Source organism: Pelophylax lessonae (assembly GCF_965119305.1).
Source record: "Pelophylax lessonae genome assembly, chromosome: 4".
NCBI classification, from domain to species: domain Eukaryota; kingdom Metazoa; phylum Chordata; class Amphibia; order Anura; family Ranidae; genus Pelophylax; species Pelophylax lessonae.
In genome coordinates this window covers 152,325,701-152,353,436 of record NC_138771.1, presented here as the reverse complement: position 1 = coordinate 152,353,436, position 27,736 = coordinate 152,325,701, and the positions used below count along the sequence as shown (strand labels likewise).

General features: G+C 44.7%; 1 protein-coding gene across 1 annotated transcript in view; it reads right to left on the bottom strand.

Annotated features, from left to right (window-relative positions):
• Positions 1-342: 342 nt before the first annotated feature.
• Positions 343-27,736, bottom strand: part of PRRT4 (proline rich transmembrane protein 4) — an 81,643-nt gene continuing 54,249 nt past the window's right edge. The window contains exon 3 of the mRNA XM_082253195.1: positions 343-2,538. Within this exon, the coding sequence (XP_082109321.1) occupies positions 620-2,538 (1,919 nt within the window). The 3' untranslated portion in view covers positions 343-619. The remainder of the gene's footprint in view (positions 2,539-27,736) is intronic.

Below are 27,736 nucleotides of genomic sequence, written 5' to 3'. Positions count from 1 at the left end.
TTCCCAATTTCCCTAGGCCAAAGAGAACTGGAAGTGAAATAAACAGATGCTCTGCATAACACCTGTGTACACTTGGCCATAAGACGGCAAGCTGTTGCTATATTTATCAGCAGAGGGATGGAGGACTGCTACATAAAAAAAAAAATCTAAATCTTTAACTGGCACTTGTTTTCTACCTGCATGCTGATCCCCAAAGGTTCCCTTTAGTAACCACATGCATGCCAGCCAGATATGTGTCAAACATTCACAAAATTCACCAGATTGCAAGAATATTGCTTTGCTTTTATCCAGTTTCAGATTTCATACCTAGGTAATAAAGAAGTTACTTAAGGTTTACTACTATTATAAAGGAAAGATGGTAGATTTTAATGATAGAATATATATATATATATATATAAAATATGCAGAGTTCAATCTAAATACATTTTCATATTTAATCACTAGCATCAATAATACTCTGTATTTTAATTCAATGATAACCACGTCTGCCCAATATATGTGCGTCATATGTGAGATGTCCAAATGGAGAGTCCCAGCAAGCACCCATGGGGCACTTTAAAGTCTAATTTTTGTAGCTCTCATCTCTAATAATAATAATAAACTTTTTTTAAAATGTAATTTACAAATCAATAGTTTCACTGCAAACGCTCAGAGCATCTATTGGTCCAAAAACGTCTATTAAGTCATCTCTCAAAGTACTTCCGTGTTGAGAAGCAACTTCCAGCGACTCCTGTGAAGGGGGAGTCAGTGTATGATATTCGGCTTTTGACTGCCAGCCGGTTTCTTGCTTTTCTTTATAGCAAGAAGTGGAGAACACAGCAGCTTCTGGACTGGAACAAAGCACTAAAGATGATCCATCCATTGACATTTTACAAAGAGAACTAGCAGTGCTCTGCTCTCCCCTCCATACACCTGGTGAAGATGAAGTTGGAGTGTCTTGTCTGGTGGCGGTGGGAATGGCCTGAATAATAGGCAGACCTGTCTCTATTTCCACACAGGACGAAGTTCGATAGAGACCTCTGTCAGCGGCCTTCTCTTTAAATACACAGTCTTCCATTTGTGTGGCACTTTTGACAGTAAGAGACAAGCTACTAGACAGTGCAGTACCATGGAAGAGACTTTTGGGTATCAGAGATTCGCTGAAGAGTGCTTCATCAATGCTGCGTCGTAGATTTATTGGAGATGGAGGCCGAAAATCAACAGTAGAGTCACTGTCTACTTGTACACTGATAAATGAAGGGGTTTTGGAACCCTGAAGACTTATACCTTGAACCTCAAGGCTTTTGCTGCTGTGGTAAATTAAGCTCAGGTCTTCTCCGTTACTTAAGCGTTTCTCCACCAGTGTGTAGAGTGGAAAGAATTCAGACTCGCTCCTAACAATGGTGTCACATATCAGCAATTTTTCATGTTGGGAAGATGCCCATTTGGAGTTCTGTAATATAGGTGCCTTCATTGTCACATGGCCAGGGGAAAGATGAAATAGCTGTGTCCAACAGTTTGTCCTCCCTATTTCATTGGCACAAAAAATTGGGTATCCACCTATAAGTGCAAGGGGTAAACAGATGCCCACTTCACAGAGACTTGAGCTTAACTGAAATGCCCACCAAGGCCAAGGGCCAAAAACAATACCTCCACCATAACCCATGGCATAAAGTATTGCGTACAGCTGAAGACCAGCATTCAAAATACCAAAACAGGCAGAGAAGAGAACAATATAAGTTGCTCGGCTCCAGTCTTTCAAATTTGCGAAAGGACATCCACTAGAATACTCTGCAGGAGGTGCAGAACTCTTGAGGTCATAGATTTGGGTGTTTTGGGTTCTTGCAATGCAACTAAAGATAAAGAAAGATAAGGACAGAAGTACTGTTAAGACTACATAGACTCCTCGAGAAACCAAAAAAAGAAATTGGTATTGCTGGAACACATCAACTACTACAACTGCTCCTCCAGCAGTGATAAAGTGGAGAAAAGCTGCTGAGGCAAAAATACAGAGTCGGGGAAAGACTGGCGAGGAGTGTTGGAGGCGACATCTTGAACACAGCAACAAGAAGACTATACTAAAACTTGACGTCATGCAGGGAAAAGCCAGTTCATGTAAAAGCAACGCAGTGAATGTTGGAAGACGATCTTGGTGGCCATAAGCATCATAAAAGAGAGAAAATGCACGGCTGGTGCCTAAGGATATCAACAATAGGTGCAACACTGCAAAATAAAAGCCACCAGACGGACATCTAAACACAAGACAAATGATGGAGAGCAGAGCAAGCAGTGCCACTGTCCCGTAGAGTCCAACAGACCCATATACCAAGGCTTCCCAAGCAATGCCCCATTCAGTTACAGATGTATTCCAATCAGCATGCAAGGTAATAAAAATTGGAGGTGAAGAAAGAAGCAAATATCCATGGAAAGTAGGGTCTGGCTCATGAGCGCTTGGTCTCTGTGTCATGCCAAAATCACATTTTTCAGAACTAGAATGGTAACAGTCCCAAGAGGAGGTGTCTGCTTGTGATGTTGGGCCAAGTGAAATCGAGTTCAAATCTGAAAAACAAAAAACAAAGAAGTTAAGTCAGAAATTCCAAAGGGAAGATATTTACATGTCATGTACATTTTTGATTTTCATTCCTGTGTGCATAACCTCTTCTAGACATAATTAAAGTGACATTAAAAACTCTGCTTTTAAAAAAATCTGTTTAGTATATATTCTTGACTCAAAAAAGAACCTTCTGTTGCTCTCAGCCTGCTCCAAATTCTTTTTTTTTTTGCTGTTGCGATCAGATTTCCCATCAGGAGTGGCTACACTACATTCATTCCCCATGGTCCCACTGTATGTAGGAACATAGCCATCCTCTCTTTGCTCTCTCCCAAGATGGACCAGGGACCATTGACTTTGGGGTGTGTAGTGTGTGTGAACATGACCGTAACTAATGTGCACTACTTGTTCCAAACGAATGAAAGTGAAGGGAAAAGGGGAGGTTCAGATGCTCACAGGGGATGTTACAAAGAGGCAGAAAAACAGTAAAAAACAATTTCATGATAAATAGAAAAAAAGGAAAAACTTATGGGAAAAAAAAAAAAAAAAAGAAAAGAAAAAAGGGCCATTATTATAGTGGATGTTTATTGATTATGTTTGGAGAATAAGGATATTGTTTAGTTATCGTTTACTGAGAGACGCATAGGCTGCCATTGCTGACCTCCCCTGCCAATGCTAGTACTGTAGTCGGCATTCAGATCCAATGTCATTGGTACTTTATGACTTAAAAGTGTGAGTTCCCCTTTTCAAAATAAATGAAAAGATGAACTAAGACCACTCTCTCCCAGTCCCTGCTGTACCAACCTCTATGTGCGAAGAGCTGTCAGTGCCCATGCAGCCAATGTAGCAGTCTGGGGATATGAAATCCCTGCTCTTTTTCCCCTTTTTCCTGTAGGGCTTCAGGGGTGGATCAGAGCGATTTTGATTCATCACTGCTGGCACGTGACCTTTTTGATTAATTGGAATTGCTCTGATCGGTCTTAGAAGCCCTACAGCAGGGGTGTCCAAACTATGGCCCTCCAGCTGTTCAGAAACTACAATTCCCATCATGCCTAGTTATGTCTGTGAATGTCAGAGATTTACAATGCCTCATGGGAATTGTAGTTCCTGAACAGCTGGAGGGCCATAGTTTGGACACCCCTGCCCTACAGCAATGAGAAAAAAAGAGAAAGGTTTTTGAATACCCAGACCACCACGCTGGCTACATGGACACTGACAGCTCATCACCCACGGAAATCAGTACAGTGGAGATGGAGGTCGTGTACGTTTACCTTTACATTTTTTTTTATAAAAAAAAGGTGAACTAACCCTTAAATGACCAAGAATTAGTAGGAGATAAAAGAGCTTTGCTTTTACTCTGACTTCCCTCATCTGCATGGTGGCGTCAATGCCTGGTACACACGAGCCAAATATTGGCCTGTATCAGCCAGTTCAACAGAAACCGGCCAACATTTGGCCTGTGTGTACACCAGCCAGTCCGACAGAAGCCAGCTGAATGGACATGCTGCAAAACCAACATCCGATTGCCATCTGATCAGCACTGGCAGCCAATGGCTGTGAGTGCTGACCGGTGTGTTCTGGTAGGGGGGCCTTCAACCTGTCAGAACACAATAGCTCAGTGGGGGGATTGCTGTGCTACCATTGGATAGTTAGTACACCGAGCTCCTCTCAAGCTCCTCCAAAACAAATGGATAGTGTGTACCAGGCTTAAATTAGTGACCAGCAACAGCCAAGCAAACAGCATTTTAAGAAGAGGGTCAGCAATGGCAGCCTCCACATTTCTCTCAGCAAAGGTTTCCTTTATCTTTGCTAATATATCAAGCTCTGTAAAGGTAAAGGCTTTCTATGCAGGCGGCTTGGGACCTGGGATTTGTTCTGTACTCAGTTTTATTGCAAGGTAACATCAATTGTCTTTGAACTGAGGATCAGTTGACTTTTGGTGCACAGTACAAAGCTTTGATGGGATCACCAAAGTCTGAAACAAAACCCAATAAATGTCAAACAGTTGTACTTCCAAGTACATGATGCCTACTAATATTTTTCCTTTTAATTCCTACTAGAATGACTGAAATATTCATTAACGATTGGGTCTTATTGTGGCTATAGTTCTCATAAGGTTAAAAGAGTGGGATGCTTGGCTCTAGAGATAAATCCACATTTTTCCTGAGCAAACACTCTGACTAATGAAGACTTAAGGGAAAGCCTCCTGGTTTTCGAGCAGTTTGTACCAAACATTAAAAAGATCCCAGAGGGTCTTTACTGACAATCCTCCCCCATTCTGCCACGTTTTATATTAAAACTGCTGTTTACGTTCTAAGATACTGCTGAATTGTCTGGATTTCCCACACAAAGACTGCTCTTCTTACTAAATGCTCCTACCACCTAGTAATTCTAATTTTATATGTCAGGCAAAGCAAAATGTTCCAGTTCCAAACAGACAAAAAATCAGATTGAAAAACTGACATCTGCAGTTAAAATGTATTTCACGTCTGTGCACGGGAGTCGAAGAAAAGGTGTAAGTACATAGGCAGCCCAGGTGGTAGCAGATGGAGATCTGTCATTCAAGCCTCAAGTGACAACTCTGACAGATCTCACCTCCCCCACCTCTTCAAACCAAAACCACGAAGACATGAATACACCCTGTACTACTTTTACCAGTCACCAGGTATTCCATCATGTACAATGCATCAGCGAAAGACAGGACAGTACTAATTCAATTTTCTTCCAGTGAGAGTAGGAAAATCTTATTATCAAATAAGACAATGTCCAATTTCCGGGCACAGATAAAATCGGTAAATGTTATGAATGTGCCTGGTTATGCTCTAATTAACTCACTGTGTTTTACTAGTAGCAAATGTTCATATGATGCTGTTAAATATAAGCTACAATAGTTTGGGCAAATTTGTTTACATGTTTTTAATACTGTATTCTATTAAACCAATGTATTCAATTTCTTTTTTACTATTTATATACAATCTGTGTTTTATAAATAAACATTTAATGCATGACAAAGGATTCACAGAGTACCATAGGCTAACTAAAGAAACAGCAAGAAGCCGTATGGAGGGAGGAGGAGAAGTGGGATGTAATTTTTCTGACTCCTTCACTTGTCTTTCAACATTAACTACCAGTCTGTAAGAAGAAACTGTAGAAGACACATGAAAAGGTTCCTAAAGCTCCATTTTCTAGCTGTGTATAACATCACATAATAATCATACGCAAAATGTTATAGTTTTTTTAACATATTAACAGATGAACATAGCATAAACATTTTGGCCCTGACTAGGAAGACATAAGATGTAAAAAATGACTATACATTCCCTTTAAATTCCTGGGAAAAGTGAAGTGGTTCTGAAAGGCAATTTTTTTTTTTCTTAAAATAAAAGGATGTTATACTTATTCGGTCTGTATTACACAGAGCAGCCCCTTACCTCCTCTTCTGGTGATCCTTGGCAGTGCTCTTCGCTCTTTCTCTTCTCTGAGTACCTTCTCAGCAAACTGTGTGCTGAGGGGGCACCCATGCAGACGCACTCCTGAGCCACACCACAGCTCCCTCCGCACAGGATTTGACTGACAGCAGCAGGAGCCTATGGCTCCCAGTGCTTTCAGTGTGTCCTGTGAGACAAGGAAGAAGGTGGAGTGGGGCTACAGATGAGACATCGCTGGATTGAGAGGGGACTCACGGAAGTATCTGGGGGGGCAAGCAATGGGGTATTTTTTACCCTAACGCAGGGAATGCATAGAAACCTGGGTGGGACCCATTGTGAGGGGCCCATAGTTCTAGTCTTGCATATTTATTAACTGTCAACCAGTAGAAGGCTTGAAAACCATTGCAGTGCATGTCAAATTACTGACAGACATAACTTATACATAAATATTCGCCAACACACCAAGGATCTTGCACAGCAGTCCGAAGAAAGGTTTTAATGCAAAAGGGTCACATCAGGATAGGTGCAATGTTTCGGAGTCACGCAGGACCCCTTCGTCAGGCATGTGACATAACTTAGTCACATACTGTATATGGATTGGAAATCAAGGACTAATAAGTACTACCACACAGTGGCAATGTGAGGGCTTGGGAGAAAGGGGAATTTAATGGTACCCAATAATTGGTTTAGACCACCAAGTAAAAGCTAAATACAAACTTTATTCTATATTATTACATTAATCAATTGTACACAAAGCCTTTGTTTGTGACATCTCTATGTTTTTTTACTGTTTCTCAAATTGACCTCAAGTGATCAGCCAAAATGGCTAGATACAACAGATAATACCCGACATGTTTCACTGTCGCTTCTTCAGGGGCACATAGCTGTAATGAGATGATCTCTAACATACTGTATATGTTAGAATATAATCTGTGGCTGCACACTAGAACATCCGGAGTTTGTTTGATCTCTAAAGCTGATCTCCAGCTTTAGATTTAGTTTAGTTTGCTTGGACCAAGCTGGCCCAAACAAACTATTTCCCTCACTAACATGTACTGTTGTTGGATGTGCTGTACAGGTGAGGTTACTTACAGTATACAGCACAGGTGCGAGAGGAGACCTTCCTGTCACTGTAACAAAGCAGTGTCAGTCTGAGCGGCGCTCAGCCATTCACAGAAAGCTTTGTATTCCATCAATGAGTCGGAGATTGTGACATCGTCAGCTCACCTCTCGGACAATCAGAGGAAGCTTTGTATTTATTGATAGAATACAAGGCTTTCTATGAGCGGCTGAGTGTCGCTCAGTCCGACGCTATTTTGTTGTAGGAGTGAGACGGAAAAGTCTGGTCTCACACCCAGAACACAGCGCTGTGTATACTGTTTATACAGCACATCCAGCGGCTTCACATGTTAAAAATCAGGAAAACAGTTTGGACCAACTTGGCCCAAACAAACTATTTAAACTGAAATTAAAGCTGGAGATCAGCTTTTAACCACTTCCAGCTCCGGAAGGTTTTACCCCCTTAAAGAACAGCCCATTTTTTCCGATATGGCATCAGTGACACCAATACAGTGAACAATGCTAAATAAAATGCACTGTTACTGTATAAATGACACTGGCAGGGAAGAGGTTAACACTAGGGGCAATCAAGGGGTTAAGTGTGCTCCTAGGGAGTGCTTTCTAATTGTGGAGGGAGTGGATGCACTAGAGGAAAAACAAGATCTGTGTTGCAGCTTAGCATAAACACAAGATCTCTCTTTTCTTCCCTGAGCCCCCGTTCACACTGGGGCGACCTGGTCGCCTGACAGGTCGCCGTAGGTCGCCTTCCATAGAGAAGCTGCGGACCTGTTCTAATAGGAGCGACACAAGTCGCTCCGACTTAGAAAAAGGGTCCGGAGCTTCTTTGGGGCGACCCGGAGCGACCTGCATAGACTTCAATGTTATGAAGTCCGTGCCGGCCGCTCCGAGGTCGTGGTGCGAGCAGCGCGCCGCGACCTATGAGGTCGCCCCAGCAAGTAGCGTCGCCCCAGTGTGAACGGGGCCTGACAGAACTTGTTTACATAGGCAGACCGCCGTTCTATCATTTCGCCAAACGATCGGTGGGTCCCAGCGGCAATCGCGGACGCTGGACCCGCCGATCAGCTCCCGCTGTGTTCAATCACAGCAGGAGCGGTGCTCCGGCGGCACACGCGTGTCCCCAAAAACCCCTGCACAAAAATCACGTACATAGACTGCGGCAGGCGGTCCGGAAGCAGCTAAGATGTGCACATGAAACAAAATGCACCAATCAACCGAAAAAAGAGAAAAAAAAAAAACACATGCTAATCAGTTAAAGCACAGAGCAGTGTGCACTTCATTAGCACCAGGCTGAAGAAAATATTCTCAAATATCACACTTCTGTGTGGACCATCAAAAGCACAAAAAAGGCTCAGCTGAATATTTAGCTAGGTTTGCCCTGGGTAAAAAAAAAAAAAAAAAAAAAAGAAGAAAATGAGCTCAAGTGTATCCCTAATCAAAATGTAAACTTATATATACATTTCCACCGTGTATTTTAGCTATTGTAGTCTACTCCTAATAATCTCATCAATCTTAAAGTTTGTTACTTACTTTGTGGAGCTCACCACACATTTACTTTCTTGAATTCTGTGATAAATATTCACTATGCCCTGTGAGAAGGCACTGCTGTCAAACATTTCACAGAGCCTGCCTTCTAAACTACAGAGGTGCTGGAAGGAGGAGTTTCAGGAGGCGGAGTCAGTACAGGAAACAATGCATGCAGGCAGCAAGGTACCATGGGATATGTAGTCCTTAGAAATTGATATTAAATAGCAGAGGAAAAGCTGCAAAGCATGTAGGGAATCCAGGAAGATGTGGAAAGAGATGGCCAGAAGACAGGCAGCACTCACAACATGAGAGGAGATTTTTCAAGTGAGCTTTTATTGAGTTGTAAAATATAACTATTCATTCATTGTATTGATATTATAATGCTGAGGTTATGAAATGAAAGTGACCACAAAACTCCTTTAATGTGAAGTACATGGGAATCACTTGATCAATTTAGAAATAAACCCAAGCAGCAGTCAAGACCTAAACTTTAAAAAGCCCTATAATTATGCTGTGTATTTGCTACTGGGGAAAGCGGTCCACAATTCTATCACAAAAAGCAGGTAAGTTACATAGTTAGCCTGGCTGAAAAAAGACACAAGTCAATCCAGTTTAAAGGGGTTGTAAAGGCAGAAGGTTTTTTATCCCAATGCATTCTATGCATTGGGATAAAAAGCCTTCTGTGTGCAGCAGCCCCCTAAAACCTACTGGAGCCCCATCTCTATCCAGTGATGTCCATGAGTGCCTTAGCCATCCGATCCGGGACTCTCTCTCCTGATTGGCTAACTGTGTTTGACAGCAGCGTGTCAGCCAATCAGGAGAGAGGGCGGAGCCGAACAGCAGCTCTGTATCTGACTAGATACACAGAGCTGCAGTTCGGCTCGGGTGCCCCCTTAGCAAGCTGCTTGCTGTGGGGGCACTCAATTGGAGGGAGGGGCCAGGAGCTCCAGCCAGGGACCAGAGAAAAGGAGGATCCGGGCTGCTCTGTGCAAAACCAACTGCACAGAGGAGGTAAGTATAACATGTTTGGTATTTTAATGGAAAAAAAAAAAAGGACTTTACAATCACTTTAATCAACTGTGTCTACAGTTGATAATTTCTTTATTTATTTTAGGATTATTCCTTTGACCAGCCATTTGCTAAGAAGTCCTTTCTCCTATTGAATAGATTACCTGCATAGAATCCCCAGTAGACATAGTCTGAAGTCTTATTACTTGCGCTCTAATGAAGCAGATTCTACAAGCAAACATTGAAGTGGAACTAAACTTTCCCAATCAACATTACCTAATTTATTCCTTAAGCTGTTAGCACTAGTAAATAGTTAGAAAGGTATATTATATTATATTTACTTGTTTTAATCTTTGTTTTTTTTACACTTCTTCAGTTGCTTTGTGGTTCCTGGCCTAGGCCAAAATGATTCATAGATCCCAGGGGTCTTTATAGGCATTTTCTTTTGTCTGGCAGAGGAGCTTTATCAGCTAAGCACGCCCTCCTGTGTGCATGCCTGAGACCAGGGCTGATGGATTCCAGGAAGTAAATGCCACATGAATCACCTGCATTCACTCAGGATGGCCACAGCTAGAAATGTTAGGGGCAGTGTTTTTCAAAGTTATTTCTCAACCAAATAAAAGCATGGAGACGTAGCTGGATTGGGGGGTTTGCTTTGAATTTTAAAAATAAATAAACTGTATTTTTAGTTTGTGGTGATCGGAGACAGTTTAGTTCTGCTTTGACCAGCTATACAGCCATCCTCCCTCATTGCTTTTTTCATTTCCTGTGGATTTTCTTTTCATCTTGTAGTCTTATAGGTAGAACAATGAACGTACAAAGCTGCTTCTCCCACAATGAGCCAGTGACTAGCACCCCACCCTAAAATCTACAATATAGTTTTTCCTTATATTGTTACCTCTTTTGACTCTGAATATTGGCTTAATTCACCATAGTAACTGATAGGATAAGTAGGTGCAGGGGATGTTGAAAGGAGTCAGAAAGTTCATTACAGTTTAATAATTATGAAACCATCTCTCCTGATTGTACAACTGAAATGTAGGTCTACATATAATGCAAACTCTGTGCTGCTTCCAGTTGCTCATACTACCAATTTTACTTAAACTTAAAGCGGTTGTATCCTCACAAAAAAAAAAAAACCCTGCAGGACAAAGGCATAATGAGCTAGTATGCATCGCATACTAGCACATTATGAAATACTTAAATTAGAACGAAGCCCCGACACGGTCGCCCGGACACTGCTGAGGGAGCTGTCATGTTCCCTTGGCGTCTCTTCCGGGTTTGGTGGCTGAGTGGCCGGAGCCACGATGATGTCACTCCCGCACATGCGCGTGGGAGGTCACTTTCCGGCAAGGAGCTCTGAAGGTCCGCCGGACCTTCAGAGCGCATGCGCCGCTGGTGTCAGCGGCTGCATGCCGAGCGAATATCTCCTAAACCGTGCAGGTTTAGGAGCTATTCATTTTACTTACAGGTAAGCCTTATTATAGGCTACCTGTAGGTAACAGTTAAGTATACTCCGATACTACCGCTTTAAAGAGGAGTTCCAGCCTGTCAAAAATAAAAATGAAAAGTCAGCAGCTACAAATACTGTAGCTGCTGGCTTTTAATACAAGGACACTTACCTATCTAGGGATCCTATGAAGTCGGCACCCCTAGATGATTCGTCCATCGGCTGTGGATGCAGGCACTGGCACCTTCACTAAGGAAAATAGGAAGTAAAGCCTTGTGGGACCTGTGTGTCTCCCAGAAGGCAGCGGGAGGGGGGGGAGGAACCAAAAATTTTGTAGGTGGCCACAATCGTTGTGTGGCAACCCTACCCAGAAGTGGGTACCTGGTTTTGACAGGTATCCGCTCTCCCCCAAAAAGTGCCAAATGTGGCAGTAGAGGGGGGGGGGGGGGTGTGCAAACAAGTGGAGCTTCCCCTTTTGGGTGGAGCTCCACTTCAAAGTGTTACTAAACCCACAACAGTAAAATCAGTCTGTATATGCAGTAAAGCATGCTTGTTCTACTCACTGTGGAACCTAAGGGGTTAATCCTCTGCATTGTGTAAAAAAAAAATGTTTGATTCTGTCTTCTCTGATCCATCTCCTGATACAGAGCCTTGGAGGCACTCTGCACATGCTCAGTTTAGTGTGCATTGCTAGAGAGCCGTTTTGCATGTGAGCAGCACAGGGCCAATCAGCACTGTCCAGACAGAAAGTCAGGGGTCATGCAGCTTCATAGGACAGTCGAGGAGAATGAAAACTACTCCTACAAGCTTTAACCAGACACTGATCAAAGTCACAAGAGAAAAGGTATTTAGCAGTTTATATTTACTAAAATAATGACTTTTCCATGTTCTGTGTACTGTGGGAGACCAGATATAGTGAATGCAGGGCCCTGGGTTTAGTAACACTTTAACCGCTTGCCGACCGCCGCACGACTATTTAGTCGTGCGGCGGTCAGCCCCTCACTAGAGATGTCCCGAACTGTTCGCCGGCGAACTTCGCATGTTCGCGTTCGCCGCTGCGGGCGAACATATGCGATGTTCGGTCCGCCTCCTATACATCATCATTGAGGCAAACTTTGACCCTGAATCTCACAGTCAGCAGACACATTCCAGGCCAATCAGCATACCCTCCCTCCCACACCCTCCCACCTCCTATAAATAAGCAAGGGCAGCATCCATCTTAGATCATTTCTGTGTTACTGAGAGCAGGGAAAGTGCTGCTGCTGCTGCTGTTATAGCTAGGGACAGTTAGTCAGTGTTCCCGGTCTTGTTGTTAGCCAGTGTTCTTGGTACACTCCTGCTGTTAGGACAGCACCCCAAAATGCCCTTCCTAGGGCTGGTATTTGAGGTTTTTTTTGTGTATATATATATATATATATATATCTATCTATTGTCCCCAAAAGCCCTTTTGAGGGCTGGTATTTGAGTATTTTTTATATATATATATCTATTGTGCACTGCAGTTACCTGCCCGCTGTGTGTGAGAGGCCACAGACCCACCACAGACTGTACTGTGTGCACACCACACTCATTTCGGGTGGCACAGGCACAGTACCTTGCATTTTAAAAAATATTTTTTCTTTTCCTCTGTCATAATTGCAGTGAGTGCTGTGTCAGGTCCACAGAGTGTACTGTACCCACTGCAGTGCACTGCCCACCACTGATATATATACGGTGGCACAGCATCTTGTTGCAAATTGAAAAAAAATAATATTTTTTATTATTGCAGTTGCCTGGGATGCCAGTGACTGTCAGGTCCACAGAGTGTACTGTGCCCAGTGCAGTGCCACTGCCCACCCACCACTGATATATACGGTGGCAGGCATGACTTTTTTTGGATTAGTGTCTGGGGGGGGGGGGGTCTAAAAAGCGTACCTGTGAATTTTCAGCTCTGTAGCATGTCCAGAACCAGAAAAAAAGATCATATAGGTGTAAAAGGGGTTCCCACCATCCCTGCTCTACTGAAAAATTATCTTTTTTTCTGGTTCTGGACATGCTACAGAGCTGAAACTTCACAGGTACACTTTTTAGACCCCCTAGACACTAAATCACAAAAAAAGTTCTTAGAAATTGTCATTTTTGATAGAGAGCCAATTATTGGAAAACTTAAAAAAAAAAATGTCTTTGGATTTATTGTCTGGGGGGTCTAAAAAGTGTACCTGTGAAGTTTCAGCTCTGTAGCATGTCCAGAACCAGAAAAAAAAAATAGAATTAGGGTTAGGGTTAGGCTCAGGGCTAAGGTTAGGGTTATTTTTAGTGCTTAGGGTTAGAGGGTTAGGGCTAGAGGGGTAGGGGTAGGGCTACTAACTCTAACCCTAAGTATCTCACCGTAACCCTAACCCTAGCCCCTAACACTAAACCTAACCCTAACCCTCTAACCATAACCCTAACCCTCTAAGCCTAGCCATATAAATAACCCTAACCCTAACCCTAGCCCTAACCCTAATTCGTAATTTTTTCTGGTTCCGGACATGCTACAGAGCTGAAACTTCACAGGTACACTTTTTAGACCCCCCAGACGCTAAATCCAAAGACATTTTTGTTTTTTTAAATTTTTCCAATAATTGGCTCTCTATCAAAAAATTACAATTTTTAAGAACTTTTTTTTGTGTGATTCAGTGTCTGGGGGTCTAAAAAGTGTACCTGTGAAGTTTCAGCTCTGTAGCATGTCCAGAACCAGAAAAAAAATTAGAATTAGGGTTAGGGTTATTTTTAGTGCTTAGGGTTAGACGGTTAGGGTTAGAGGCATAGGGGTAGGGTTACTAACTCTAACCCTAAGTATCTCACCGTAACCCTAACCCTAGCCCCTAACACTAAACCTAACCCTAACCCTAACCCTTAAAGCCCAGTTCCTGTCCCATTTTGGTCGGTTCTGGTCTGTTTGCGGATGTTTGCGGTGCGTTAAACGGGGAGTTTGGTCTGTCAGAGTTTGGTCTGTCACTGTGAAGCGGGCGTAACCCTTACACTACCTGATCGATACAACATCATACCTGATTGTATACACACACTGGATGTTTTAAAGCACGTTATTCCAAACAATTTAGGAATGTTAGGTGATTTATGCCCTTTATGGAATAAAACCCGACTCTGCGTCAACTACGTAATTTTCCATGGGAGTTTTGCCATGGATCCCCCTCCGCCATGCCACAGTCCAGGTGTTTGTCCCCTTGAAACAACTTTTCCATTACTATTGTGGCCAGAAAGAGTCGCTGTGGGTTTTAAAATTCGCCTGCCTATTAAAGTCTATGGCGGTTCGCAATGTTCGCGAACATTCGCAGATGTTCGCGTTCGCCGTTCGCGAACGGTGAATTTTATGTTCGCGACATCACTACCCCTCACAGGCAGAGCGGCGTAGTACTACGTCTCTAGCCTGTGAGGGTCTAGGGAGCGAGCGCGCGCCGCAGGCGCGGTCACGGACCCCCCCCCCCCCCCGCGCGTGTGCCCGGCGGACCCGATGTCTGCCGGTCACTCGGCGATCGTCGGTGCAGAGGGAGAAAGGCAGGCGGCTGATGTAAACAAGCCGCCTGTCATTCTCCCCTGTGTAGGAATAGTAATCATACGGTTCTACTATGTAGGACCGTTGATCACTGTTCCTACACCTCAAGCCACAGCCAATCACAGTTAGAATCACGCCCCTAGGGACACACATAACCCCTCCCTCTCAAAAAAAGTTAACCCCTTCACTGCCAGTGTAATTTTACAGTAGCAGTGCATACGTATAGCACTGATTACTGTAGAAATGTCACTGGTAACCCCAAAAGTGTCAAAAATGTCAGTCAAGGGTCCGATCTGTCCGCCGCAATGTCGCAGTACCGAAAAAAAAAAAAATTGCAGATCGCCGCCATTACGCGTTAAAAAAAAAAAAAACAACAAAAATGACAAAAATCTTTCCCTTTGTTAGTAAACGCGATAACTTTTGCGCAAACCAATCAAAATACACTTTTTGCGATTTTTTTTACCAAACATATGTAGCATAAAACAAATTGGCCGAAAATGTTAAAAAATTTTGATTTTACATTTTTTTGGGGGGGGAATTTCATATAAAAAATTTTTGAAAAATATTGTAATTTTTGCAAAATTTACGCTCTTTTTTTGTTTATAGCGCATGATCAAAAAATCGCACAGGTGATGAAATACCACCAAAAGAAAGCTCTGTTTGTGGGGAAAAAAAGGACGTCAAATTTGTTTAGGTACAGCGTCGCACGACCGCGCAATTGTCCGTTAAAGTCACGCAGTGCCGAATCGCAAAATACCCCCTGGCCGGAATGGGGGCAAAATCTTCCGGAGCTTAAGTGGTTAAGAAAAGAGGCAGAGCTGCAAAAGAAGTCATTGTTTAGGTGTACCTAGTGCAATGTGAGGTCCGAATACAGCCCTGGGTATAGTGGAAGAAGAGCGATCTGTGACTTAAAATCTAAATATTTAGTATATTACATATACATTATTATGTGTTATAGTTCTAGTATTTATGGTGTAAGGAGTGGTTGAACTAATCTTAAACCCAATAATGACATTGATTGAGCCAGTGTATGTGATTTTCTTTGTGTCTGTAAGGTTGTGGAATAATGAATACATAAATCCAGTGTAGCCTAGCATGCTGCTGTTATTGCGCAGTAAGCTGGATGCATGAAGAATAAAACAATCTTGATTTAAACAGACAGCCTGTTTTATTTCCAGGCCACCCAGACAGCTGACAGCATCCCATAATACATGACAGTAACAGTTCATCTCATCTCTCACAGAGTGCTGTGATAAGCCAGACACAAAAAGTTCACCAAGGAGACCAACGGCTCGGCTCCTTCCTTCTTCCGATCAAGCAGCTTCATATAAATGAGCTGAATTTCAGATTGTCTTATTAAAATTCTGCTAAATCTTTGCGTATTAGTACTGCTGGGACCTTAGTGAAGGGGTTCATGCTGAAAGCTGGATGTTGGTACAACTAAACAAATATCACAGAGAGTACTCCATTGTTTAAGTGACATGTAAAGCACTCGCCGAACATACAAGGCAAAGGGCCCTCAGCAAGAATAGAAAATGTCATTTCTTACATAAAAGATAAAGGAGAGCAATATTGGCCTCATTACATTAAATAACTACTGAATCCTAAAAGCAGCTTCTGTTTATAGTGAACAATAGCAGGGTGAATCACCAGATGGCTTTTTAAGGGCTTGTTTAAATGTGTGGCCAAGGGGCGCCCAGAACAAGGACATACAGCAGCCACGGGCAGTACCACTGCCAAACGCAACTCATTCCAGTTAATGTAGTTATGCACTGATCCCATGGATTAACAAGAGTATCTACTGCAAAGGCTAGAGCACATGTGTCAAACACAAGGCCCGCATCCGAATCCAGCCCGCCAGTCCATTCGCACCAAGGTGCCCGCGAAAGAGCCAATGCCTGCACACTGTGCATAGCACACCCCTAAACGCTGCACTCTGTATGTATCCCACTCTGCAATACTGCACTCTGTGCACAGCACACCTCTGAACTCTGCACTATGTATGTAGCGCATCCCTAAACTCTGCGCACAGGACACCCCTAACTCTGCACTCTGTATGTAGCGCACTCTGCAATACTGCACACTGTGCACAGCACACCTCTGAACTCTGCACTATGTAGGTAGCGCATCCCTAAACTCTGCGCACAGGACACCCCTAAACTCTGCACTCTGTATGTAGCGCACTCTGCAATAATGCACTCTGTGCACAGCACACCTCTGAACTCTGCACTATGTATGTATGTAGCGCACCCCTAAACTCTGCGCACAGGACACCCCTGAACTCTGCATGTAGCGCACTCTGCAATACTGCACTCTGTGCACAGCACATCTCTGAACTCTGCACTATGTATGTAGCGCATCCCTAAACTCTGCGCACAGGACACCCCTGAACTCTGCACTCTGTATGTAGCGCACTCTGCAATACTGCACTCTGTGCACAGCACACCTCTGAACTCTGCACTATGTATGTATGTAGCGCACCCCTAAACTCTGCGCACAGGTCACCCCTGAACTCTGCACTCTGTATGTACAGTAGCGCACTCTGCAATACTGCACTCTGTGCACAGCACATCTCTGAACTCTGCACTATGTATGTAGCGCATCCCTAAACTCTGCGCACAGGACACCCCTGAACTCTGCACTCTGTGCATTTTATTCCGAAACTGCCGCTCGCCGTAGCCAATCTTAGTATGGATTTATACATGTGAAAGTCAATGCCGCTCCTGGGCTATGCCCCCTGATGGGGGTTTCCTGTTAAAATGTTCATTGCTCACTGGATGATTTTCTCTTAGGTTGGCATCCCTACTATCCTGAGTGCCAATGGGGCTCTATACCTTAGCCTTAAGCTGCACCAACTACTTACTGCACTCTGTACATAGCACATTAGTGAATTCTGCACATACTGCACTCCTGGTATTTATTGCTCCTTTAAGATCATCCCACTGTGCAATTTGGTCACACCCACCCTTTGATGCTGAGGGGGGGGGGGGGCTACGTGGATGAGTTCTTCCACCTATTCTCTGAAAAAAAAGCTCTGGATACATTTTTATAGTCTTACAGATGAGACCAGCCATTTGAGGAGAACCATAATGCTGATGTGGCCCGCGATTATATTGAGTTTGACACCCCTCAGCTAGAGGATCCCTGGTGTCCAACCTGCTTAGTTAGTTGTCGAACCTAGGAGACAGAAGGTCCCATTTAAGTGTACATTAAATGCAACATGAAACATTTTGATGTTCTGAAACACCTTAAGGGTGAAAATTTATCAAAGCTGGATCAGACAGAATCTAAAGCAGCTGTGGATGCCAGCCAATCAGCTTCTATGTTCAGCTTAATCAGTTAAGCTTTAAAAATGAAAGATAGAATGTGAAAGGGACAGGTGACCACACAGGATCACTAGGTATTATTTTTAAAGCTGACTTCCAGAAATTCAGCTCCTTTGTAAAAATTTAATGCACACGATGAGTGAAGTCCAATGAGGTGCATAAGAACTCCAGGGTTTAGCTCTTTTATTTATATTTGACAGCTTTATAGTACTCCCGGAAGCCAGGCACTGTATCTTCTGAGCTGTGCATCTTCAACAGGAGAGTTGCTGCAGCTGCTGTGTCCACTCCTCCTCTCCCCCTGCCCATTCACAGAAGCCTTGGTATTTTGTGAACATATTCAAAAAATACCTAGGCTTTTGTGAATGGGCAGCAGAGAGGAGAGGCAGGCATACCTGTTAAATGTAAATAGATGAGATTAGGAGAGTTTCTTGGATTTAACTCACAGTGTGCCTCACCATTATACAATGTGGCTGAATTCTTGGAATTCAGCTTTAAGAAAGCTGCAACTTTAAAAATACTTAAATGTTACTTTTGAAATTACATTAACAGGTTAAAGCTTATATGAGAATTTAGTGATTGGGCTTACATATATGTAAATTACTTCATTACTGTGCTATAGCCGAAATAGGCTACAGCGCGACTCTCTCACTCTGGGGGGGGCATCCATGGATGTCCGCATTCGCCATGCACTGTGATCACGCTAAAGGGCCAATCACAGCAGTCATTTACCATGTGATCAGCTGTGTCAAATTACAGCCGATCACATGTAAGCAAACTTGATGGTTATTGGCATTTCTTTCCTCACGCACGTCGAGACACAGTAACCGGCAAGTGTGACGAGGGACATTTAGAAAGATAATCAGGGCACTGATCATCAGTTCCCTGATTATCAGTGCATTCCCATCAGTGCTGCCTATCAGCGCCTCCTCATAAATGCCGCTTATCAATGCCCATTAATGCTGCCTATCAGTGCTGCATATCAGTGCAGCCTCATCAAAGCCTCCTCATCAGTGCCCATCAATGCAGCCTCATCAGTGCACATCAGTGAAGGAGAAAAATTATTTATATGCAACTTTTTAACAGAAACTAAGAAAAACTTTTTTTTTTCAAAATTTTCTGTCTTTTTTGTTTGTTTAGCAAAAATAAAAACGCAATGGTGATTAAATACTATGGATGACTGCACAATTGTCATTCAAAGTGAAACAGTGTGGGAGACGAGCGGCCTCCTTACCTTAGGAGGCAGATGCCCTGCCCGGGATGACTCCGATCTCCCCTCCTCCTCCGTCCCTTGTCCGAATTGGGGAGTGCTGGATGGCTGAGCCGCTGTGGGTGAGCCATCCCTGGAGACAGTGGCGACTGGGGAGTCGGTCTGACGGGCTTCTCCACTGGCTGTGCGTCTCCTCCTTGGCCAATTAGGATCTCTTCTCCTGTCGTTCAATCAGCAAACGGGTCTCACGACCTGCTTCCTGATAAGCTGGGAGAAGAATCAGTGTGACAATAGCGAATATTCAATATTCATGCAACTGGGTGGGCTCAGGGCGCAGTGCTCTGCACCCAGATCCCACCCTTTTTTCAGCCTATTAGAACCTCTGGCTCTAATCACGTGCTTCAGAAAAAAAAAATCCCCCTTTGGAACCCATGCTTCCGGCGCCCTGCATGTAGATTAGGGGTTCGGATACATAGAGGGGGGGGGGGGTGGCGCCCCTAATGGAGGGGCCGCCACTGGTTAATATCAGACAATATGTATCATGGAAGAAATGGGAGAAATTCAGGATAATTCCCTACAAGGAGAGATTGCCAGAAACTGCGCAGCTCCCACTTGTGTTGTCTGCTTAACATACTCGCTATTTGAGGGTGTGGAAAAGAAGTCTAATTGAATGTTTTCAAACTCAAGAAAACCACTATGTGTTCAAAGCATCATATATACTGCTATTGCTTAACTGTTGGATAATGTACAATTTGTAAATGTGCTCCTTTACTTGGCTCTTGCAGTGGAATCTATTAAATAACTTGGCATAGACATAAGGACGGAGTGCATAAGGGTGGAAGCAGAACAGCTGAACAGAAGGAAAGCAGACACAAAAGAAAGGGAAAAGCAGGGAATGAGACACTGCAGAGCAGGAAGAGAGGAGATATTTTTCAGATCTGCTATAGAGAAGGGAAATGAGACCCATATCCCTGTCTGATTCAGTAGGCTATAGTAAATACTAGATGCTTGAAGCACATCCCTTATCTTCCTAATGAGAGATCCACATTTCTCCAGGCGTAACTCACGTCACCACAGCCACAGCTGTGCGCTCCCGATTTCCATATTGATTTTCCACTGGTAATACCCAGGCCAATCCTGATTAAAGTTGCTGTTTGAATATCAATTCCACATAGGAAAAGAAACGTTTGCTAATAACTGCACATTACATTTAATAGGTGTTAATATGTTAAACATATGGACGTGCACGGTTTTTATATTTTGTTTTACTTTGAAATTTATTGGTTACTATAGTCCCTTTATATTTTCTCAAATAGCTCAACCAAATGGTATTATTCTGTCTAAACTGACCACATGACACAATCCTAGTGTCACGTAAAGCTGAATTCTGGGAAAATAAAAAACAATTTTCAGACATTTGCTGTGTAAAAATCAATGACCTCTAATGATGGGTGTTCCGAGTCTGCAGGGCCATGTTATTGCATGGGCGTCCAGGGGCCCCAGGTGCATGGGGGCCTCATGATAATCTTGCATAACATCATACTTGCCAACTGTCCTGGATTCGCTGGGAGAGTCTCACTTTTTACTAAGCTGTCCCAGGATGGCCGTGTCCAGGGCAGCACCCTGGAACCTGTATTATGCCCTCCTAATCCCAGTATTGTGCCCTCCTGACCCCCCGTACTGTGCCTTCCTGACCCCCCCGTACTTTGCCCTCCTGATCCCCCCGTGCCCTCCTGACCCCCCCCTGTACTGTGCCCTTTTGATCCGCCCTATACCGTGCCCTGCTGACCCCCCGTGCTGTGCCCTCCTGACCCCCGTACTGTGCCCACCAGACCTCCCCCCCCCTGTACTGTGCCCTTCTGATCCCCCCCATACTGTGCCCTCCTGACCCCCCTATACCGTGCCCTCCTGACCCCCCATACCCTGCCCTTCTGCTTCCCCCCTGTACTGTGCTCTTTGTGTTGATTAGTCTTTGATTTATGGCTCGTTTTCTTATTGTTTAAAATCGATTTTATTGAAAGTACTAATAAATATTTGTTTGTTTCTATTATTATTATTATAATACAGGATTTATATAGCGCCAACAGTTTGCGCAGCGTTTTACAATGTGAGGCAAGACAATACAGTTACAACACAATTAAAAACAGGAGGAACTAGAGGGCCCTGCTCGTTAGAGCTTACAATCTAGAAGGGAGGGTCAAGTGAAACAAAAAGGCAATAAACATGGGGGATGGGCTGAGGGAGAAAATGGAGGTATATTTGTTACGTGTGGGTAGGATAGGCTTCTCTGAAAAGGAGGGTTTTCAGAGATCGCCTAAAAGCTAATAAAGTAGGAGATAATCGGACAGATAAGGGTAAGGAGTTCCATAAGATTGGAGAGGCTCTGGAAAAGTCTTGGAGGCGAGCATAGGAGGAGGTGATGAGGGAGCTAGAGAGCAGGTGGTTTTGAGAGGAACGAAGAGAGCGATTAGGTTGGTATTTTGAGACTAGGCTAGTGATGTAGCTGGGGGCTAAGCTGTGGATTGCTTTGTAAGATGTTGTAAGTATTTTGAATTTAATTCGTTGGGTGAGCGGAAGCCTGTGGAGGGCTTGACAGAGAGGAGCAGCGGACACTGAGCGATTGGTAAGGTGGATGAGTCTGGTGGCAGCATTCATGATGGATTGAAGGGGGGATAGCCTGTGTAGAGGTATGCCAATGAGAAGGGAATTGAAGTAGTCGAGGCGCGAGATGACCAAGCAGTTAACTAAGAGCTTTGTTGTGTCTTTGGTTAGAAAGGGGCGTATTTTGGAGATGTTGCGGAGGCTGAGGCGGCAAGATTTGGACAGCGATTGGATGTGGGGTTTGAAGGAGAGTTCAGAGTCCAGGACAACACCTAAGACCTTGGAATGCGGGGATGGGCTGATAGTAATGCCATCGATATTGACAGAGAAGTCAGGGGAAGGGCCACGTGGTGGAGGAAAAATTATAAGCTCGGTTTTGGATGGATTGAGTTTGAGGAAGTGGTGTGACACCCAGACCGATATATCTGATAGTAAATTAGTGATACGTGAGGAGACTGAAGGAGAGAGCTGAGGGGTGGATAAATAGATTTGGGTATCATCAAGGTAGAGATGGTATTGGAAGCCGTGGGAGGCTATCAACTGACCCAGAGAGGAGGTGTAGATTGAAAATAGGAGGGGTCCAAGAACAGAGCCTTGGGGGACCCCAACAGAGAAGGGAAGAGGAGAGGAGGAAGTAGAATTGTACATAACGCTAAAGGTGCGGTTGGATAAGTAGGAAGATAACCAGTGAAGAGTACAGTCATGGAGACCAAAGGCATGGAGTTTTTTGAGGAGGAGGGGATGGTCAACCGTATCAATGGCAGCAGAAAGGTCCAGAAGTAGGAGTACAGAATAGTGTCCATTGGTTTTGGCTGTTAGTAGATCGTTTGTCAGTTTTAGGAGAGCAGTTTCAGTGGAGTGTTGAGGCCGAAATCCAGACTGAAGGGGATCAAGGAGGCTATTCTCGGCAAGGTGGTCGCACAGTCGGTTGTAGACTAGACGTTCGAGGAGTTTGGATGAATCAACTATTTATACTTTAATTCTTCAGAGTAGGTGTAAAAATTGGGGCAGGCTGCTAATGGCCCCAGAGTATTACTTTGCCTAGGGGCCCATGATAATATTAAGATGGCCCTGCATGTGTGTCTGCTCCTGCATTGGTTGAAGCCCATCTCAGGGCTAGGAAAATATCCTCCCTTGCAGTGGCACTGCCCCTACAATGCGAGGGTTAAATTCTTGTTACAGCTCATGGAACTGGGAACAGCAGTTTTACTTTCCTGAGTCTATATTCTCCTGGCAGCTGGAGGTCTTCTCTTCTCCCCTACACATGGCAGTGTAATGTTCCATGGCATCCTTACATCCAATGCATGGCTCTGCATTGCTCTTTATGATGTCAGAGGATTTGCAAGTGCGGAAAGATAAGGAAGAAGAGGCTGTAGGGTCTAGTTCAGGGAGCCTGTGGGTGCACAGACTTGGGTAAGTAAAAGGTTTTTTTCGCCCCTGTTCACATAGGCACGATTTGGCATGCCAAATCGCAGCCTATTGCCGGCAACGGCATTGTCCCAACAGGTGCAACACCGACTTTGTGGTGCAGCACCGATTTCCAGAAGTAGTTCCTGCAATACTCTTGGTGACGATTTAAATAGACATCTGTGCATGAACCCGCACAGATGTCTTTCAAATCGCCCCAGAACTTGCACTAAAATGCAGGTTTGAAATTGTGTTAGTCCTGCGTTCAATGTGAACGAAAGCTTCAACCCACTTATATCCACTTCAACCTAAATGAGCATTTAACCCTTGCAGTGCAGAGGCAGCCCCAACGCAGGACAGCATTTTTACCTTCCTTAGAGTTCAGCTTAGTTTCTTTTATATAGTGCACTACTTTTATGTGCAGTGTAATGCATTGCATTTGCATGCGTTTACATGCATTTTTGCACAATTGTGGTGCAGAATATTGCAGCTTGCTGTACGTTTTTTGTTACTGCACTGTAATAGTGTGAACTATGCCCATTGGATGACCAGGATTTTGGACTGTCTATGCAGTGGGAATGCAGTAAAAAATGCACCCAACTGCATCTGGTGTGACTGCGGCTTGTAACTTTTACATAAAAATGAGTGGCTATGCTCAAGAACTCAGCAGCTTGATGAAGAGCCATTTAGTGGGCGTTGTGATCATTGTTTCGTTTTTGCAAAACTCCAGCGTATACAAAAGGGCAGGAAATGATCACGATCACATGAAAGTCCTGGGATTTCAAGTAAAAGTAAACAAATTAAATCATTTTAAGGATGCGGATCAGTAGCAGAGTGCAGGAACACCCACATAACTTCACCGGCTTTCACATCTATGTACATTATAATTAGCACACACCCTTAATCCCACCACATTCACAGGTCTGCTTCTCCCTCTTCCTCCTGTTTATTTATTCTTCTGCTAGTAAATTCTTTTGTATTTGTTCTCAGGTAATGGAGTTTCATTCTTTGAACTGCCATCAGGAAACCATTCAGACAATTCCTAGCTGGCCCTACAGGGCAGAATTCCACCTAGGCATTGAGGACATCCCTGAGCCCTTCACCCCAGACTGCAAACTATTGAAGTCCTTTCATCTCAGCTTACATATTACCTATGTGCAGAGAACTTAGTCCACATTACCTGTGGGAACATTTCCAAAGCATGCAATGAGGTCCCTTGTGCCTGTGTCATGACCCTTCGATTTGCCAGCTGACAATAGGTCTTTATGGGGTGTGTCATGGTGTCACACTGTGGTGACAGTGACAGATGAACAAAGATTTGGTCCATTCTGTTACTAAATCACTGAATCAAGCTCTGCTAAAGATCTGAAAATCTAATTAAAAAAATTATATTTGGGTTTCCAACCATCTAATTTAATGGTAAGACTATATTAAAGGTACTATAAATAGCCGACAATAACTTTAATTCAATCTGCCATATTAAGCAAACAGTGCTGCATTACCTGGACCCTTTCCCAGCAATCATTGTCAGAGTGGGCCAGGTGTATGCGGTTTTCAATGGAAATCTCACTGTTTACCATGGGCAACACTTCAAGTTTACCTTCTTCCACCTTTTAGAAGTCAGCTCTGATAGGAGAACAATATTCATTGTTCATTGTATGTGTTGCACTGCCCCCGTAGGAACTGCTGAATATTCACTCTAAGTCCCCCCTGGTTACCAGCACCCCACCATAAGCAGGGCCGGACTGGGAATAAAATTCAGCCCTGGAAAAAATTTCATACCAGCCCCATAGCTTTATTATACCGGCGTAACAGCATAACGTCATTATTTTCTTGTTCATAAAAGGGAAAACCATGCATTTTAAAGCAAATTTGAAGAGTGTACTATCATAGATAATATAGATATGAAAGCATATAGGGCTTTATATATAAAAGAGCAAATTCTAGTTAAAAGTGGTAAAAGTGCGGACATGGTACAGGAGATGTCGGGCTGTGCGGACATGGTACAGGAGATGTCAGAGGCTGTGCGGACATGGTACAGGAGATGTCAGAGGCTGTGCGGACATGGCGCAGGAGATGTCAGAGGCTGTGCGGACATGGTACAGGAGATGTCAGGGGCTGTGTGGACATGGTACAGGAGATGTCGGGCTGTGCGGACATGGTACAGGAGATGTCAGAGGCTGTGTGGACATGGCGCAGGAGATGTCAGAGGCTGTGGGGACATGGTAAAGGAGATGTCAGAGGCTGTGCGGACATGGTAAAGGAGATGTCAGAGGCTGTGCGGTCATGGTACAGGAGATGTCAGAGGCTGTGCGGTCATGGTACAGGAGATGTCAGGGGCTGTGCGGACATTATACAGGACATGTCACAGGCTGTGCGGACATGGTACAGGAGATGTCAGGGGCTGTGCGGACATGGTACAGGAGATGTCACAGGCTGTGCGGACATGGTACAGGAGATGTCAGAGGATGTGCGGACATGGTACAGGAGATGTCAGAGGATGTGCGGACATGGTACAGGAGATGTCAGAGGCTGTGCGGACATGGTACAGGAGATGTCAGAGGCTGTGCGGACATGGTACAGGAGATGTCAGAGGATGTGCGGACATGGTACAGGAGATGTCAGAGGCTGTGCGGACATGGCGCAGGAGATGTCAGAGGCTGTGCGGACATGGCGCAGGAGATGTCAGAGGCTGTGGGGACATGGCGCAGGAGATGTCAGAGGCTGTGGGGACATGGTAAAGGAGATGTCAGAGGCTGTGCGGACATGGTAAAGGAGACGTCAGGGGCTGTGCGGTCATGGTACAGGAGATGTCAGGGGCTGTGCGGACATTATACAGGACATGTCACAGGCTGTGCGGACATGGTACAGGAGATGTCAGGGGCTGTGCGGACATGGTACAGGAGATGTCACAGGCTGTGCGGACATGGTACAGGAGATGTCAGAGGATGTGCGGACATGGTACAGGAGATGTCAGAGGATGTGCGGACATGGTACAGGAGATGTCAGAGGCTGTGTGGACATGGTACAGGAGATGTCAGAGGATGTGCGGACATGGTACAGGAGATGTCAGAGGATGTGCGGACATGGTACAGGAGATGTCAGGGGCTGTGCAGACATGGTACAGGACATGTCACAGGCTGTGCGGACATGGTACAGGACATGTCACAGGCTGTGCGGACATGGTACAGGACATGTCACAGGCTGTGCGGACATGGTACAGGACATGTCACAGGCTGTGCGGACATGGTACAGGAGATGTCAGGGGCTATGCGGACATGGTACAGGAGATATCAGAGGCTGTGCGGACATGGTACAGGAGATATCAGAGGCTGGGGACATGGTACAGGAGATGTCAGGGGCTATGCGGACATGGTACAGGAGATATCAGAGGCTGTGCGGACATGGTACAGGAGATATCAGAGGCTGTGCGGACATGGTACAGGAAATGTCAGAGGCTGGGGACATGGTACAGGAGATGTCAGGGGCTGTGCGGACATGGTACAGGAGATGGTCATATAGGAGGTCTGTCACATTATATGTTCAGATTGTACAATCTTCTTTAGATTTCCCATAAATGTAACAGGAGACCCCCCCCCACCTAAGCAATTGATCGCATTTGTACCCAATCAAGCAATCCCTTGTAGTGCGAAGAGATTGTACAATCAGATTGTACAGTGCATGGCCACCATTGTCAGAATGTAATGTGTATGGCGATCTTTAAATGATGACAAATAGCAACCAACCAATCTGCAATCTTATACAGAATATCATTATTCTGTCAGCTGTAAGTGGCAGGTATCTGACATGTGATTGGCTGTGTGGGCTGCCCTGTACAATGGAGCGGGTACACCTTGCAGGTACCGAGTCCTCCTGGATCTGTCATTGGCAATGCAGTCAAAACAAACAATAGTAGAGGAGGCAGCATGAGGATCCTTAACAAGCATGGGACACTCTAAACTCGAGTCGACTCTGCCAGCATGAAACTGGACTGCACACTCAGACACTCTCAGTCATGAGACTCTAACTGACCTCGGCTCAGGCTAACCTGCGATCACATCATTCACATGTCGTCTGTGTGGCAGACTGGGAGGGGGAGGGATCATCGGCGCCGTGACAGAGACAGAGACCCGCCAGCCAGTTCGCCTCAGTTGAAATGAGATGCACCAGCCAGCACTGCCGTGACGTCATGCCGCTCACAGCGGCTGACATAGAAAGAGACGGACGCCGGTCGGTCACGGACCGTTCCGTCACTCTGAGTCTGGAGCGCAGCGGGGGCCGGGGGCGGGGCAGTGCACGCAGCCTGCACAGCGGCCAATCAGCGGCAAACGCGAGCGGCCGCAATCAATGCAGCGGCCGGTGTACTGTGGCAATACAGCGCGAGTGGCCCCATTAAAGCGGCCCCAGGGCCGGCGGCCCACCGGGCAATCTCCCGGTATCCCGATAGGCCAGTCCGGCCCTGACCATAAGTAAAGACTAGTCCTTGATTTTCCTTGGCTCACGCTCCAATAATCAATCCAGGGGTATTTGGTTGTTTATTTTAGAATGAGGTTAGGAGAAGAAAATAGTGGGATACTCCAACTAACTATTCACAGTGATTGAGGACTCCTATCTTCTCTGCTTCTCTATAGGTGTGAAAC